This window comes from Erythrolamprus reginae, chromosome 2, assembly GCF_031021105.1.
Source record: "Erythrolamprus reginae isolate rEryReg1 chromosome 2, rEryReg1.hap1, whole genome shotgun sequence".
Lineage (NCBI taxonomy): Eukaryota > Metazoa > Chordata > Lepidosauria > Squamata > Dipsadidae > Erythrolamprus > Erythrolamprus reginae.
This window is the reverse complement of record NC_091951.1, coordinates 272,626,875-272,643,271: the sequence shown is the minus strand read 5'-3', so window position 1 is coordinate 272,643,271 and position 16,397 is coordinate 272,626,875. Positions and strand designations below refer to the sequence as shown.

Genomic DNA, 16,397 nt, shown 5'->3' with positions numbered 1-16,397 from the left:
AAGCATGACTAGTGTTATCTTTGCACTGTACCTTGACCTGGTGCCAGATCGAAAGCACTCCAGATACCAATTCAAGATCTTCCAAGATCCTTTGTAGCTATCATTCAACTATGTTTTCCACAGTCTCCATCAGAAAAGGAAAATTTGAAACTGGCTGTTAATTTTCCAACAGACATCATTCTTCAACAATTATTTGGTTATGACTTCTTGAAGAAGGGATTTACTGCTACCTCCTTCAAGGCTGGTGGGACCACCATCTCTCTTAAAGAGGCTCGAATTATCAGATGAAGCCATTCTATGGTCATCTCACGGATTGTTTTAATAACCCAGGACATCCAGGATCTAGGAAACAGAGGGTTGGACTAACAGGCAAGAGCAATTTCTTGGGCATAAGAATTAAGAATCAGTCCAGATAACTTCCCAAGATTCTTCCTTGGGCAACTTATTAGGATTTGCCTATTAGAGTCTAATTCCAAACTAATCTGAATGACTTTTCCTATCAGATACCCTAAACATTCCTCACCACAGTATTGGAGATAATCCTGTGGCCCAAGAACCCCAATAGGGAGTGGATCATCCTAAACAGAGATGTCATGCAGAATTAGCGTTGTTTTTCTCCCTTATTGCTACAGTGGAAGCCCAAATATGGTCTTTTACTCAGACTTGCTCAGATTTGCTCTTTATCTTTCTCCAGTGGTACTCTAGGCACCATTTCTTTCGTAAATGGAATGCATTAATTTGTCTATTCATCTGCTATGATTATTTGCGAGATGTTATAAAATATTTTGGAATACAAGTCGGTGCTGATACACCTTATGTTTTAGACCACTGTTTGAAAGATGTACCAATTAGGCCCAGAGAGATGTAGCTTGCATCAAGAAATCAATGTGCAAGTCAAAAATGAGATTCTAGCTCCAAATGCAATATTACATACTAGTATTTGCTTGCTCCCACAAAGTATGCAATATCCTTTTGATAGACGAAAAACTACGTTGTTTGTATGTATGTGTTGGCTTGTCTCAGTTAGCTATGCCAGCGTTTCCCAACCGGTGTGCCGCGGCACACTAGTGTGCCGCGAGACACAGTCAGGTGTGCCGCCAAGCTCCTAGGGAAGCTCCAGCTGGGTGGGGCGCTGCCGGTGCCTCCGAGCTCCCACTCGCAGCTGTCCCCCGGTTCCTGCCCGTTGCTGCGGTTTCTGGCGCTCTCCTGCTGGGCCCCAAAGAAGGAAGGCGGGGAAAAGGAGAGCTTGATTCTTCGCGCCTCCTTTTTCCTGCCTTCCTTCTTTGGGGCCCAGCAGGAGAGCGCCAGAAACCGTGGCATCAGGCAGGAGCCGGGGGACAGCTGCGAGTGGGAGCTCGGAGGCACCGGCAGCGCCCCGCCCAGCTGGAGTTTCCTGGCGTCGGCAGCAAGTGTCCTTTGGGCCCGGCGGGAGGGCACTGGCGGTGGGAGTGGGAGCGTGCCGGCTGCAGCGGCCCCAGGCGGTCGCGCGAAGATGGGGGCGGCGAGAGGGAGCATCAGCGCCACCCCTCTACGAGCAGCAAGAGCTTCAGCGACAGGGCACACCGTTTGCCTTTTGGCTCCGTCGCTGAGGCTTTTGCTGCTCATGGAGGGGAAGGGGCCAATGCCCAAAGCCTCAGCGACGTTTGGCTGCCGGGGGGGTGGGGAGGAGAAAATCCTCCCCCCCTCCAGGAGCAGCAAAAGCCTAAGTGACGGATCGCGCCGTTTGCCTTTCGGCTCCGTCGCTGAGGCTTTTGCTGCTCGTGGAGGGGGGGTTGGCGGTGCCGATGCCAAATGCTTTCCCTCCGCGGTGGGGGGTGGAGGGCAGGCGCAGTCAGCCCCAGGAGACAAAGAGGGAATGAGAGAAAGGAAAGAGACAGAAAGGGAGGGAGAGAAAGAACAAGTGAGAGATAGAAAGGATAGAGAGAAAGGGAATGAGAGAAAGGAAAGAGAGAGAAAGGGAGGGAGAGAAGGAATGAGGGAAAAAGGGAGGAAGAGAGAGAAATGAGAAACATGAGAGAGAAAAGGGGGAAAGACAGGAGAAGTACCCAGAAATGAGACAGTGGTATAAATTTCAGGAGGGATGATTGATGATTGACTGTACAGGTATTTATAAGGGGATGTTACATGGGATTGTATATATGAGGGGGGTATGTATGTATTTATTTATTTATTTATTTATTTGTTAGATTTGTGTCATTTTGGTTGGTGGTGTGCCCCAGAATTTTGTACATGTAAAAAATGTGCCGCGGCTCAAAAAAGGTTGAAAATCACTGAGCTATGCTATGAAACCTTCGACAATACCGAGCAGAGAATTTTAACAGAGCGTGGATGTGTGATAAAGCCAAGACACAGACTTAGTTAAATAAGTATTATTTACATATAAACAAAATGTAAACAATCCAGAATAAGCACGAAGCAAATACAGAATAATACGCACTGAGCAATTACAAGATTAGCACAAAGCAAAACACAATATAGATAAAAGCACAAAGCTTATATAAGCATGAAGCTTAAACACAATATAGATAACGCACGAAGCTAAAATACAATAAAAGCACAAAGCTAATACAAGCACGGAGCTTAGAAAAACAACTCCCCCGTCTCAGGCAAAAGTAAAGTAAAGGAAATGACCAAGCAAAATAATGAGCTTTTATAGCTTCAATGAGGAAGTGACGAAACAGCCTTGAATATTAACTCTTCAAGTACAAGTTAACTCTTTGAGTGCACATTAACTCTTTCAGTACAGGTTACAATATGCAGTTTACATTGGTAATCCCTAACACATGTACTCCTGTACTAACAGTACATATGTCGCTAGGCAAAACACTCATTCTGTATGCCCGCATACTAAAATATAATTAACAAACAAGCAAAATGTACTCACAGTACGCAAGCAAAAGCAAGCTTCCTAAGAAAATGCAGACAAAACGAATGCATCCTGTATTTTTCCTTCCTAAGAATATATTTAAGACCCCAAAGTCTTATATTTAAAAAAATAAAAATAGTGCTGAAGATTTAGCACTTTATTGCATGTAGGTCACCCAGTTAAAAACCAATATAATTTTGAACACCAGAAGGGAAGATAAGGTCTTTGTGCATCTCTCAAGGAATGAATTATTGGGCTCCCTGGTGACCACAGATTGGGTATTTCAGACTTCTGAATTAATTCCAGATTCTGTTCTTCCAGAAGAAGTGGCTAGAACATTTGTAAAATTACAGATTGTCTGTGATAATGGCATATTGGACCCTCACTATTTTTCTGATCAGAGGCAAGATAAATCCACAGTAACTGAATTTAAACATGCCTGGGATAAACATATATCCATCCTAAGATAAAATACAGAAAATAGTATAAGGGCAGACTAGATGGACCATGAGGTCTTTTTCTGCCGTCAGACTTCTATGTTTCTAAGTTTCATTTAGTAACCATTGCCGTTACCACTGTTTAGAAACCATTAGTTTAGAAACCAATGTACATATTATTTTAAAGTCATTTCCACTGAAGACGTTGCATTTTGTGCAGTTATATGTTTATCGAATAAAGGCATCCCTTCCTGAGTTTGTGCGCCCTCTCTTTTGGGACTAACAGAGCAATAACTTTGTACAGTGAATAGCTCTCAGCCCTGTTGAAGAACAGTTCGTGAAAGCCTTTATTTGGTTTGCAAGCTTCAGACAGCCCACCAATTTGTTTTCACACAGTTTTAAAAATTATACACATAGGCAATCAAACCATATTTGATGAACTGGAGTTTTAACATTTTTTGAAAAAAACAATGTGTATCTTCACCTCTTTGTTGAGGTAATGCTCATTCTATTTTTAACTTAGTTCTGAATCCGATGCTACAGTTATTTTGTAAAGCTTCTGGGTTGTTGTTTTTTCCTACAGCAAGGACAATCTATTATTAATAAAGGCAATAGAGAAGGTTGCACTGAATAATTGAGTAGGTTTCAGGTGATGGAAGAAGAGGCTAAAGGATTGTGACCAACAATATGGATGTGAAAAAGTAATTCCGCATTTGCTTAAAAGAATGGTTTTGAAGTTGCACTTCAGAAAGCTGATGGGAGGGCATTTTATTTAGTGCTAATGCCCAAAATTATACAATGAAGACCCGCATGCCAAAATAGCACACTTTTTTCAATGCTGTAATAGACCTTGGTTAATTTATTAATTGTCTCTGCCTCTTACTTCAGTTTCTTTTATTTTGCAAACTTAATTCAGCTTCAATTACAAATAATACAAAAAAGAAATAAACAAACATTTTGGTTTGAAAATAATAGCGGTCATAAGGAGACAATAATATAATTGTGTCACAACACTGGCTTTTTTTAATTTAGGTTTTTAAATAGACAAAATTTCCTTTTTCAAGAGTATTTAATACTTCGTTACATGTCATGAGTCTTGGGTTGTGTATGTGTGTGTGTATACGTCATTCTTCAACCTTTAGATTAGTGGTTCTCAACCTCAGGGTCAGGACCCCTTTGGGGGGTCAAACGACCATTTCACAGGAGTCACCTAAGACCCTGGGAAAAGACAAATTTCCCATGGTGTTAGGAACTAAAGCTTCTATTTTGGTGCCTTGGAGCATATTTTTACAATCTGACCAACCAAGTGTTTACAGTGGGGGTGTCCCTCTGACCTTTCTGCCAATCAGCTTAAAGCTCTGTTGGGACAATTAGCATTAGACTTTTGGTTGGAGGTCACCACAACATGAGAATTGTACTAAGGCAGTGGTTCTCATTCGAATGCCGCGACCCCTTAATAGAGTTCCTCATCTTGTGGTGACCCCCAACTATAAGTTTAGCGCCAATTCTTCCAACAGATCTTTAAGCTGATTGGCAAGAGGTCAGAGGGACCCCCCCCCTTTAAATGCCTGATTGTTGGATTGTAAAAATATGTTCCGAGATGCCAGAATAAAAGCTTTAGTTGCTAACACCATGGGAAATTTGTCTTTTCTCATGGTCTTAGTTGACCCCTGTGAAATGGTTGTTTGACCCCCAAAGGGGTCCCGACCCCAAGGTTGAGAACCACTGCTTTAGATGCTAGAAGTTGTCTACTGTTCAGGGGCAGGAGTCCTAGTGTAGAATATGTTACAGTCTTTATTACATAGTTACACTTTTCTACAAAGTTTGGATAAATTCTTTGCAGAGCACATATGTTATACTGTATTCAAATTGTATTTGCAGATATTTGTGTTAATATGATAAAGTCATACAGTCTCTCTCTCTCTCTCTCATTCACACACACACACACAGACACACCACACACTCATCACTGTTAGATTTTCGAAAATAACATTACAATGAGTGCACTCATTCAGGGACTATTTGAACTTGTGATGGCACAAGTGGTATTTACAACTGGCTCTCAAAGTTTCATCCATGACAGCGCACCCACTGTCATGTGATTGCAATCTGGGCACTTGGCAATCAGTCTGGATTTCTAAACTTTGCAATGTCTTGTGGTCGCACAGTCACAGCTGTGACTTTCTCTGTTGACTTCCCATGAGCAAAGTCAATGGTGAAGTCTTTAGGAACTTGGAAGTTGTGGTCATATGATTTAATGGCTTAATGGCCTCTTTTTCAATAGTAGTGAGATCCATCATTGCTAAGTGACATGGTCATATAATGTTGAACTTCTGATTACAATTACCGTTGTTAAGTAGGGCAGTGTTTCCCAACCTTGGCAACTTGAAGATATTTGGACTTCAACTCCCAGAATTCCCCACCCAGCGAATGCTGGCTGGGGAATTCTGGGAGTTGAAGTCCAGATACCTGCAAGTTGCCAAGGTTGGGAAACACTGAAGTAGGGAATACATATAGCAGTTTTTCTCTTCCTTACATTTATTCTATTTTCATATCATTTTCCCCCCACTTCTTTCTTCTCTTTCCTGGTCTGATTGATTTTTGATTCAGTATCACAAAATGATGTGTCTCACATTCAGAAGCTCTTATTCTTTCAATTTTTTATTATAAACAACTAGATTAGCCATGCTGTTGAATTTGTTTCTTTTGCATGCGTACAAAAGATGTTTAAATCATGTATTTGAAAGGAATATTGAATATTGAATAATTAAAATGAGTATTTAAAACAACAATTTCATTTATGCTGGTATGTATTTAATTCTGCATTTCTCACAATGATCAGTAGAAAAATTTCCAAATGTATCATTGGTTTTTAAAAGAACCATGGAGAAAATGTTCTATCTGGTTGCTTTGACAATCATCTGATGACTCATAATGAATCAATTTAAAATAAACTAAATAATCTAAATGCTTTTTCTATTTCACATGTTGATAATAGTATTTGCTACTGTATTGCTATTATTTTGAAGCCATTAGTAGGATTAAATTCTGATAGAAAGAGGCTCCTGAAAAGCAATAAAATAAAAAGAATAGACAACTGAGAGCCTTTTATAGCTATTTGCTATAGTAGAATAACCTTCTTACGGCTATTAAATAACAGAGAAGGTTAATCTACATAGGTAGCACAGCAACATCTCCTATTACTGGTTTCATTTTCAAGTCTTGAGCGTATAATACCACTGGAAAAAACAATTTGCTGCCATCTGCTAGTGGATTATTTTCTTGTTGAACAGCAACATCAAAATGGAGAATTTCTGGATGTTCGACACTGAGTATCTTAGGAACATGGTAGGTAAATTATAGAAATAGAATAAATAGTGATAGATGCTGCTGCGCTATGCATGTTTGCTTGGGATTAAATTCTACTGATTTAATTAAGGTTTAGCCCTGCATTGTAGGTACAGATAATATTCATTGAAATGATTTTATTAACGTAATTACAAATTGTTAGTAAGATTGCATTACAGTAAAAATAAGTTTGTTAATTTGTCATAAATAAATAAAGTATATAGATTATATACTTTGTTCTGCCTAATGTATGATATGATAATTTATGTATGATAACTTATAAAACAGGAATTGCATATTGTAAGTATTTGTGTGTGTATATTTGTGCTGGTATTTTTTGTTGAGTGGAAATATATTAATCATAGCACAAGGTCTTGCAAGAGAACAACAATTTTCAACAGAGGCACTGTTGTATTAGTCTGATGTGGTCAGAGCAAATTGCCTGTATTTCGTATATGGATCTGATCTTGGCAATTTAGTATCAGCAACACGATTACATTCAGACACCTAAATTCTTTTGGTATATAAACGTGTAGCATGTAAGAAAAAACATGTATGAAGGAGCAGGGAAGATGAGCAGAAAGAAGATGAGAGATGCCTCCTTACTCTCAAATGTGTCTCAAAATGAATTGGCCACCATTTGGACCTCTATATGATGAACGAAGCAAGAATAAAGGGGTAGGTTGTTTATGTTAACTTTACAAGCCTGTTGATTTCCAGAACTATCATGGGTAAATATTGCTAGAACTCAATCCGAAATTGATAAATAATACAGGTTTTGAAGATAAAACATTATTTATTTACTTATTTACATGGATTTAAAGAATGTCTGACCCAATAATTCTGAACAACCCTTTATATTATTTTTTAAAAAGCTAGAACAATAAAATAAAGCAATAAAGGGGTCGTCATCAGGAAAAGAAAACCAAAGAAAACCAAGTCTTATATCCTCCTTTCCCTAGACCTGGAAAATAATCCAGGTTTTCAATAGTTTTTGGAAATCATCAAGGTAGAAACCATATGGATTGGGAGGAATGAATACTTTGGAGTATTTTGGGCTTTCACTTGTCATCTATCATGACTGCTTAAAACAAATATGGCTTTGGGGGAGTTGCATTGCAGCTGGGTAGGGCCACCGTGCATCCTTTTTCTCCCATTTCTGGAGAGAAGATGCAGTTATCTTTTAAGAAGCATTTTTGAAGCACGTTTTTTACTTTCAATTTGAAATACTTCTCAAGTTCAGTATTGCAGTTTGTGGCTCTCAGTTTTATTTCTTTATGAGTAAATATAAACCTGAAGGTAGTGCTGTGGGAATTCAGTTAAATTAACCGAGTTTACTATTTTTGGGGAACCCTCAATCCAGTTTTGAATCTTGAGACCAAAATAGTAAAATGTTGTATGTTACTTGCTCAGAATTTTATTTCCTTGTATATCCTGTAGTCTCCATCTCCTGATCCATCTTCACCTCAAGGTGCTGAATCGTCAAGTACACAACATCATCAAGATGTCTGTGGTACAGCAGAAACCCCCACCAATAAGGAGGTAAAGTGAAATATTCTTAAAAGCAGTGCATTGATTAGAAATGTTTTCTAAGTTTAATTTTATGTTTTGCATTACACAAACTGGAAAAATTGCTATTTTGTATATGTATTCCTCTTCCTTAAACATTTAAAGATTTCAGCACTACCTGCAGTGCCAATAAATTCCATGTTTGTCAATGAGCAGAAAGGTTTATAAAAATAGGTTACTAAATAATGCTGAAGGGGTGTTAGATTTATTTATTTTCTTTTAAAATATCTTATTTATTTATTCTTATTAAATTTATATGTCATCTAAGTCCCAAAGGACTCCGGGTGGCATCTTCCATAAAGAAGAAGTAGAAATCATATTTTCATATAACTCTACTTCCTATAAATCAGGGCTCTCCAACCTTGGCAACTCTAAGACTTGTGGTCTTCAACTCTGTTAAAGTCCACAAATCTTAAAGTTGCCAAGGTTGGAGAGTCCTGCTATAAAGCAATGTGGCTTTGTTATATACTGACAAAGTTACATAATTTGTAGTATATTGGTAAAACATAGCCGTTGCTTTTCTTTTCTCAGGTTTTATATGTATAGACAAAAAATGCCTTTCTTTGTGATGTTTATAATATTTGTTTGTGATAGGGTAGGTTAGACATTTGCTCCAAACAACAAATAAAAGTAAGTCCCCTTCCTTGTTCTTTAAAGGCAGCAGAGATTTTGATTCTTTGGATGAATTCTTGTGTACTAGGTATGAGAAAGCACAAAATTAGCAGCTGTAACCAGATTCATTAAGTCATGTCTGCTTCATCTGCTTATATGTTTGAATACTGCTACAAAATATGGACCCTAGAAGCAGAAAAGATTTCTAACTGACCAAAAAAAGATGAAAATCCAAATATAATCAAACACAATAACTGAGCATTTGAAACAACGATGCTACGGTATTAATAATAGATGTATGCACATATATTGTGTACATTTCTCATTATGTTTGTTTCATATTAACCAAGACTACTAAACTCCTTTTTGCAAAAGTAATAACTGTAAGTTGTGAATATGACAGTAAAGACTAATAGAAAGTGTTAAGTTTTTCAATATATAGGAGACTTGCCTCTCGAAATTCTTCTATGTTTGAAAAGAAATGACATTTTTTACCCAGTGTCAAAAGAATAAATGTAGTTAGCCACATCTGAAAATCATTCATACTTCTATAATTACTTGTGAAATTCCTCGGGGTTAGTATAATAACATTTGTTCTGATATTAATTTAAATTCCAATATGAGCCTGTTCTCTGATGCCTCCAGTCAAGTTTTTCTTCGATACCATAATGCAATATTTTCCCCTTCATTTGTCCTCCCCCCCTGATATTTGCTATGAAAGGGAGGAAAAACAGAATAGCTATCCTACAACTTAAACCGGTAATTGTGGGAGGATTCTTTTAGGAAATATAGTAGTACCTCTAGATACGAGCTGCTCCACATGCGAGTATTCCAAGTTACGAGCCGCGATGCGAGCGAAATTTCTGTTCAGCACCCGAGCTCAAATTCAGGATACGAGCCGAGCTTCCACTAGGTGGCGCAAGAATCTCCTTGCTTCCAGTTATCTTGGCGCGAAAAACAAAGTTTAAAGGCATTCGTTCGAGATGCGAGTTGATCGACTTACGAGCTCGGGTCTGGAACAAATTAAACTTGTATGTCGAGGTACCACTGGACACGGAATTTCATGGGCGAATCTCTTCACCCACTCAATATGCTATGTTAAGGCCAGAGTAGGGAACCTTCCTGTTGGTAGTTGCATTTCTTCAAAATAATCAGCCAGGGACCACCTTTGGAAGGCAAATTAAAGCAAATGAATGAAGTCAGAGCCCAACTTTAGTTGTGACATGTTTTACCTCTGACAATCTCCCCTTTTTCTGTCTTCCTCTTCGTTCCGTTCTGTAAGAGAACCTAATACAACCAAGGCCAATGATTCAAGGTGGTAGAGAGAGGAAACATATAATCATTTTTGTATAAAACAAAATCCTTAAGGCAAGGTTAATCAGAATATTGCACAGAGTGCTCTTTGTTACAAAGATTATAAATTCCAACCTTTCACCATATACTTTCGATTTCGGAAGGAATCTAGACTTACAGTAATAACAGTAGCCAGAATGAATCAAACCTTTTATATCAGTTAGATTAAGTTTGTGCACATGATAGCAAGCTGTTCTCAGAAACTTTATAAATCTAATTACGCTGCTTTATTATCACACCTATTGAATACAGTAGACAATGTACTATAATCCGTTCATTGCAATTGTATAAATTATTGAAAGAGCTTATTAGTACAATAGGATCAAAAATAATTGCAGACATGTAATGGGTCAGGTGATCATCCCAGTGACAATTCCTTCTGCGAAAACAGAAGTCAGAATTTTACCTAATGCTTACTTTTCAGAAACTGCTTTGTTATAGCAGACTCTTTTCTATTATTTAGTAGTAACTTTTTTCTCACTTGGATCTGCGGTTTTCTTATTCCAAGCTATTGCAGCATTGACAAGCCTATTTACTTTTAAGTTAATCATATCAAAAATTCTGCATGTATTAATAACAAAACTAATAAACCACATAGTTTGATTGACTTGCTCATAAAATCCTTGCGATGAAGAAACCAATAATATAGATCAGTGAGGGCAAACCTTTTTCCCCTCAGGTGCCGAAAGAGCATGCGTGCACGCTATCGTGCATGCGCAAGTGCCCGCACCCATAATTCAATGCCTCCAAAAACAGCTTCCCCCACCCCTGGACTCCCTCTGGACACCGGAAACGGCTTGTTTCCCAACTTCTGGTGGGCCCAATAGGCTCGTGTTTCACCCTCCCCAGACTCCCTGGAGCCAGAAGAGGGTAAAAATGCCCTCCCTCATCCCTCTGGAGGCTCTCTGGAAGCCAAAAACGCCCTCCCAAAGCCTCTGTGTGAGCCAAAAGCCAGCTGGCCAGCACACACATTCACATTGGGCAACGCCTCGGTGCCAGCAGGTATGGCTCCGTGTGCCACCGGTGGCACCCATGCCATAGGTTTGCCATCACTGATATAGATGCTCTTCATTCATTTTAAGTTAAAATGGTATTCTCCAGCAAATGTTTTCTGCCAATTCTGTAGTACACATTTAAGAATTAACTATTGCTTCATCTTTAGAAGTAAAAATATTGCTAAAAGTTAACATCAAATCACTCGTGATCATTTTCCAAATTACCAGTAAAAACCCATTGAAAAGTAGTTTCTGTTGCAAACTGCTAGTGGTAAATATATACTTTAATATCTCTAAAAATTGTTGCTATTTAGCTGTTTGAATCTTTTATATGTTTCTTAGAATTATGTTCCAGACTGCCTGATTTAGTAATAGCACTGAACCATGCTTTATTTGGTGTTTTATACACTATGATTTATTTCAGTCATGATTTGGGGTAACATTTTTTTAAAAAGTTAATAAAAATTCAAGGATAAATTCAGAAATGTATTTGCCTTGAAAATAGCCCATGTTGAACTTTATAGAACATCAAACATCAGTACAGGAAACATTTTATGGCATTTTGTTTTATCTCATAAAACATTTTATGATAATGTTTATTTCATAAAATATTTTATAAAATTTGCCAACTTTCCATAGAGGCCATGGATGCTGAATTTTAAATGCATCCTGTAAGTTAGCTCATTCGAAGTACCTTGGTTTAAAAACAATGATGTAGTTTTACCCAGTTAAAGGTTAAAGGAACTATAGTTTTAATAGTATATAGATTACAATTAAACAGATAAAAGCTAGTGAAAACTAAAAACACACAAACTAAAACTAAGAACTAGAAAATGCAGAAAAGGAAAGAAACTAGAAAGAAAAATAGAAAAGAAAGAAATATATAAAGAAATAACTTAATTACAGCAAGGCTAAATTATTTTAGTAATATAACATCTTCTTTTAAAACGGCAAATTGTGTCTTCTACTTATATCTCCATCTCTTAGCTATAAACAAACCCTTAAAGCCTAATTATTCAATCATAGTCAGCAAAAGTTTATTAAAACTTACCAGAGATAACAACATATCTATTTTAACCTTTTTGTACATTTCCCAGAACAGCTATAGAAATCAATAAAAATAAATAAAGCAAATAAAATCTCAATTTTATGCCTTTTCCTTTCAAAATCTCAATTTTTAATCCTTTCAAGTTTCAAATAATGTCCTAGAACTTGCCTTTTCCCAATGGTTTTTTATCCCTTGTCTCAAAACGCTTCAAAATTTTAACAAGTTTGTTACATAATACTGTATAGGAAAATCCAGTATAGGAAAATTATCCAGGTCACTTTTTTGGGTTTGTTATTTGTATATCCCTTTTATTTATTAAGATGGCTGTCAGTTTCATTTGTATATCCAGTGTAGCATCATTTTCCATTTCATTATTGTATCCTGTCTTTTTTAAATCCACTATCAGATCAGTCTCAGTCTTGTTCAGTAATTTTCCATCATATCCTTTAAACATAGCCTATCTATAATGGCAGTCATTCTTAAAATTAACTTCTGGGTCTGTTGTTGACAAATTTCTTTCAATAGGCCAATGTGAACTTATTTTGCTCCATTTTGTGTTAGTAAGTCAAATTTAAATGTTTTCCTTTCATTGTAATCTTTAGTTCCTACTGGTTTGCTCTAGCAGCCACCTTTAAAAATTCTATCCTAACATTGTTTAAAGAGAATTTACAAACAACATGATTTTCCCACAAGAAGGATTACCATTAATTTCAAAATCTTATTTCAAAGGCATCTAGCCCTTCATCTCTTTGTAAGTTTCCAAAATACAATTTCTAACAATCCTTTTGCTGTTTATTCTGAAAACAAAAAACATTTTGAAAGTCCCTAAACTTATATTTAAAACTTCTTTTGCTAAAAATTCAAGGAAACTCACCTGGTGCTGTAAAACATATTGATGCGAAAGTTCCCAATGGGTGAACAGTGGTTAATAAGCAGTTTCAAAAGTCATTAGAAATGGATGCATGCAATCACAGCGTCCATAAAGCTGCCATCCATAATTTGAACAAAGCTGCCTATCCAGAGCTTCACACCCACTGGAGGTTGCTTTCTTGTGGTCTCCCGGTGTGGAGCAACTTGTATGTGACCTCACGTCCTCTCCTTATCCAGAGAGGAATTAGAAAGTGATGGTCTATTCCAGTGATTTTCAACCTTTTTTGAGCCATGGCACATTTTTTATATTTATAAATCCCTGGGGCACATTGAGGGGAGGGGAGGGAAGGGGGGGGACTAAAAAAAGTTTGAACAAATTTTTTTCCTCTTCCTTCCTTTCGCTCTATTTCTCTCTCCCTCCTTTCTCTCCTTTCTTCTTTTCTCTGTCTTTCTCCATCCCTCTTTCTTTCTCTCTTCCTTCCTTCCTCTCTTTTTTGCTCACATTCTCCCTCCCTCCCTCTATGTCTTTCTCTCTCCCACCTTCCCTCCCTCTCTTTCTCTCTCTCTCTTTCTTTTTCTCTCTCTCTCTTGCTCTCTCCCTTGCTTTCTCCCTCTCTCTTCTTCTCTTTCTCTCTCTCTTGCTTTCTTTCTCTCTATTTTTCTTTCTCTCTTGTTTTCTTTTTCTCTCTCTTGCTTTCTCTCTCTCTCTCTCTTTCTCTCTCTGAGCTTCGCGGCACACCTGACCATGTCTCACAGCACACTGGTTGAAAAACACTGGTTGAAAAACACTGGTCTATTCAACGGCTTTTCATTCTGCCATTTTGTTAGCCCTGCTTTTAGCGGTGGCATCTTCCATTCATAATTTTTTCCCTGCAAGTCCTCAATATTGAAATCCTTGAATTCTTTGCATTATTTTTATTAATGACATCATGTGTTAGAAATATTAACATTTATATACTTATGCAAATCTGGAAAGTCTTAATTAATGCTAAGGGTATACATATTTAAGTATTTCCTAATAGGCTGTCTACAGAGATTGGGTAATAACTTGTCATTGTGTGATGAATAACTTTGCCAGGTCTGCATGAAAGGCTTTTTAATGCAAACCTCAGCATGCTTAGCTTGGTTTGATATCCTGTTTGTCTTAATTACAGTCAAGGAAGAGCTTGGCTTCTTTCCCAACCTATGTTGAAGGTAAGCTGTCAACCTGTCTTTTGTTTAAATTTAAATTGGTCTATACGGATGCATAAAGTGGGATGAATTATTAAACTGAAAAAGTTTTCAGATTCATTTGAATGTTTTCTGAGCTCTCTATTTATGCATAAAGAATGGGAGAACATCTGAGAAAGAAGCGAGCTGTAACACTTGAGATTGCTGAAAAAGAAATATCATCCCCGAACGATTCATCTGTTTAAAAAAATAACAAGTTTCAAGATTTGTGGATTTTTAGAAATAGGAATTGCCTAAAAGAAAGAACACTGGAAAGAAAACAAATCAACACTAGCTTCTTCAATTGTTTTGTCTGTCAGCAGTTGAATTAGAGTTTTAGTCATATAACTTTGTAATTTCTTCTTTTAAAAAGAAAAAATAACAAGATCTAATATTTAAAAGAAAGAAAAAAGAAGCAGTGGTGAAATCTAAAAATTTCCCTACTGGTTCTGTGGACGTGGCTTGGTGGTCATGTGACTGGATGTACATGGCTTGGTCGTTATGGTCATGTGACCAGGTGAGCTGAAAAACTAACTTTCACATGTCACACACAAACAACACAAAAGCTACACAACTGACTCACACACAATGCAGAAGCAGCTGACCTCACACAACATGGTCCCTGTAACAAGTAGGAGCTTCACAGAGTCATAGCTCAAAAACCAGCTATCGCACTTTACACAAAAATAACACAAAAGCTACACAACTGACTCACACACAATGCAGAAGCAACTGGACTTCACACAGAATGTCCCCTGGAAAAGCAGGAACCTCACAGAGTCACAGTTCTGGCAAATAGGTAGTAAAATGCTTTTTAAAAAGTAAAAAAAAAGGTTCATCAGCTGTGACAATCATCAGATCCTTTAAAAAAAATGTTTTAAAAGCATTTGTTACTACCAGTTTTGGGGAATTGGGCCGACACGATAGCATTTCATCCTTGAAAAGAAGGAAGGAAAGGGCAATGCCAAAAGTGCAGGAAAAATAGAAACAAAATATTAAAAAGTGGCTTCTGGGGTTTTTTTTACAGCAGTTATAGCTTTAGATCATTGTTGCCCAACCTTGGCAACTTGAAGCTATTTGGACTTCAACTCCCAGAATTCCCCAGCCAGCATTCATTAACCTCTTATTCTGAATTTCAACATTACATCACATTTTTCTATAATCATTTTTTTTCTATTCATCAAACTGAATAGAACATATAACATAGTTTCATTTTTTTTTCTATTTCACACAAAAAGTCTGTAAGAAGTCTCCCATCAGCATTAAACTCAATCTCTTTTCTCTGATCAAAGCCAATTAATTTGACCATCTAAGCAAGTTCCATCATCTTCCCCATCCAATCCTCTATTGTCGGTAATGTCAAATCTTTTCACCTTTGAATAAATATATGTATAAAAGTAAAGTTCTTTCATTCTTCCTAACAGTTTATCTAACGGTTCCAAAAGAAACACCTCTGGTTTTAATTGTATATTAATCTTAAAAATCTTCTGAATTAATATATGTTATTATATAACGTTATTGAGTTAAAATTTCCAGCAGTTTTGGACAGCTGTTAAGTATGCTAAAATATCCATTGTAAATTTGAAGTACTTTTATATATTCTAGAAAAGTTTTCAATTGAAATATACCAGCAGTGTATCATTTTATTAAAAATCCCCTTTGTAAAGGTTATAACATAATGTATATTTTAATCCTTTTGAGCGCATATTCTCCTACTGTTCCATTTATACACAATTAAATTTTAGCTTATTTTATATCTACCGTCACTTCAGTGAAGGGTTACCAAAATTTCTACTACCACACTGGGGGCGTGCAGGACGCCCTGCATTTTCTTTCAACATCTTTCAGTGCAAATTGGATGAAGCTCCATTTTTGCTACCCCACTGCATTCCTTACTGTCCAGGCAGCAGCCCACCCCTGCCTCACTTGTTTTTCAACATAAATTCATACATTTTAATAAAATGTTCATCTTTTCAACACAGTTCTATTTCAAACTCAGTGTTAACAATAGTTAATACCAATACCTAAGTCTTTCTAATAATCGTACATAAGAAAACCGTTGACGAGTGTAGCCTTCTGTTTTCAGATAT

The 16,397-nt window shown here is 37.1% G+C and overlaps 1 protein-coding gene across 2 annotated transcripts in view; it reads left to right on the top strand.

Moving 5' to 3' along the window:
• APBA1 (amyloid beta precursor protein binding family A member 1) overlaps positions 1-16,397 on the top strand; it is a 106,213-nt gene that overhangs the window by 59,176 nt on the left and 30,640 nt on the right. For both annotated transcript variants that reach the window (XM_070742642.1, XM_070742641.1), the window contains exons 3-4: positions 8,092-8,193; positions 14,253-14,292. In XM_070742642.1, coding sequence (XP_070598743.1) covers positions 8,092-8,193; positions 14,253-14,292 — 142 coding nt within the window. The remainder of the gene's footprint in view (positions 1-8,091; positions 8,194-14,252; positions 14,293-16,397) is intronic.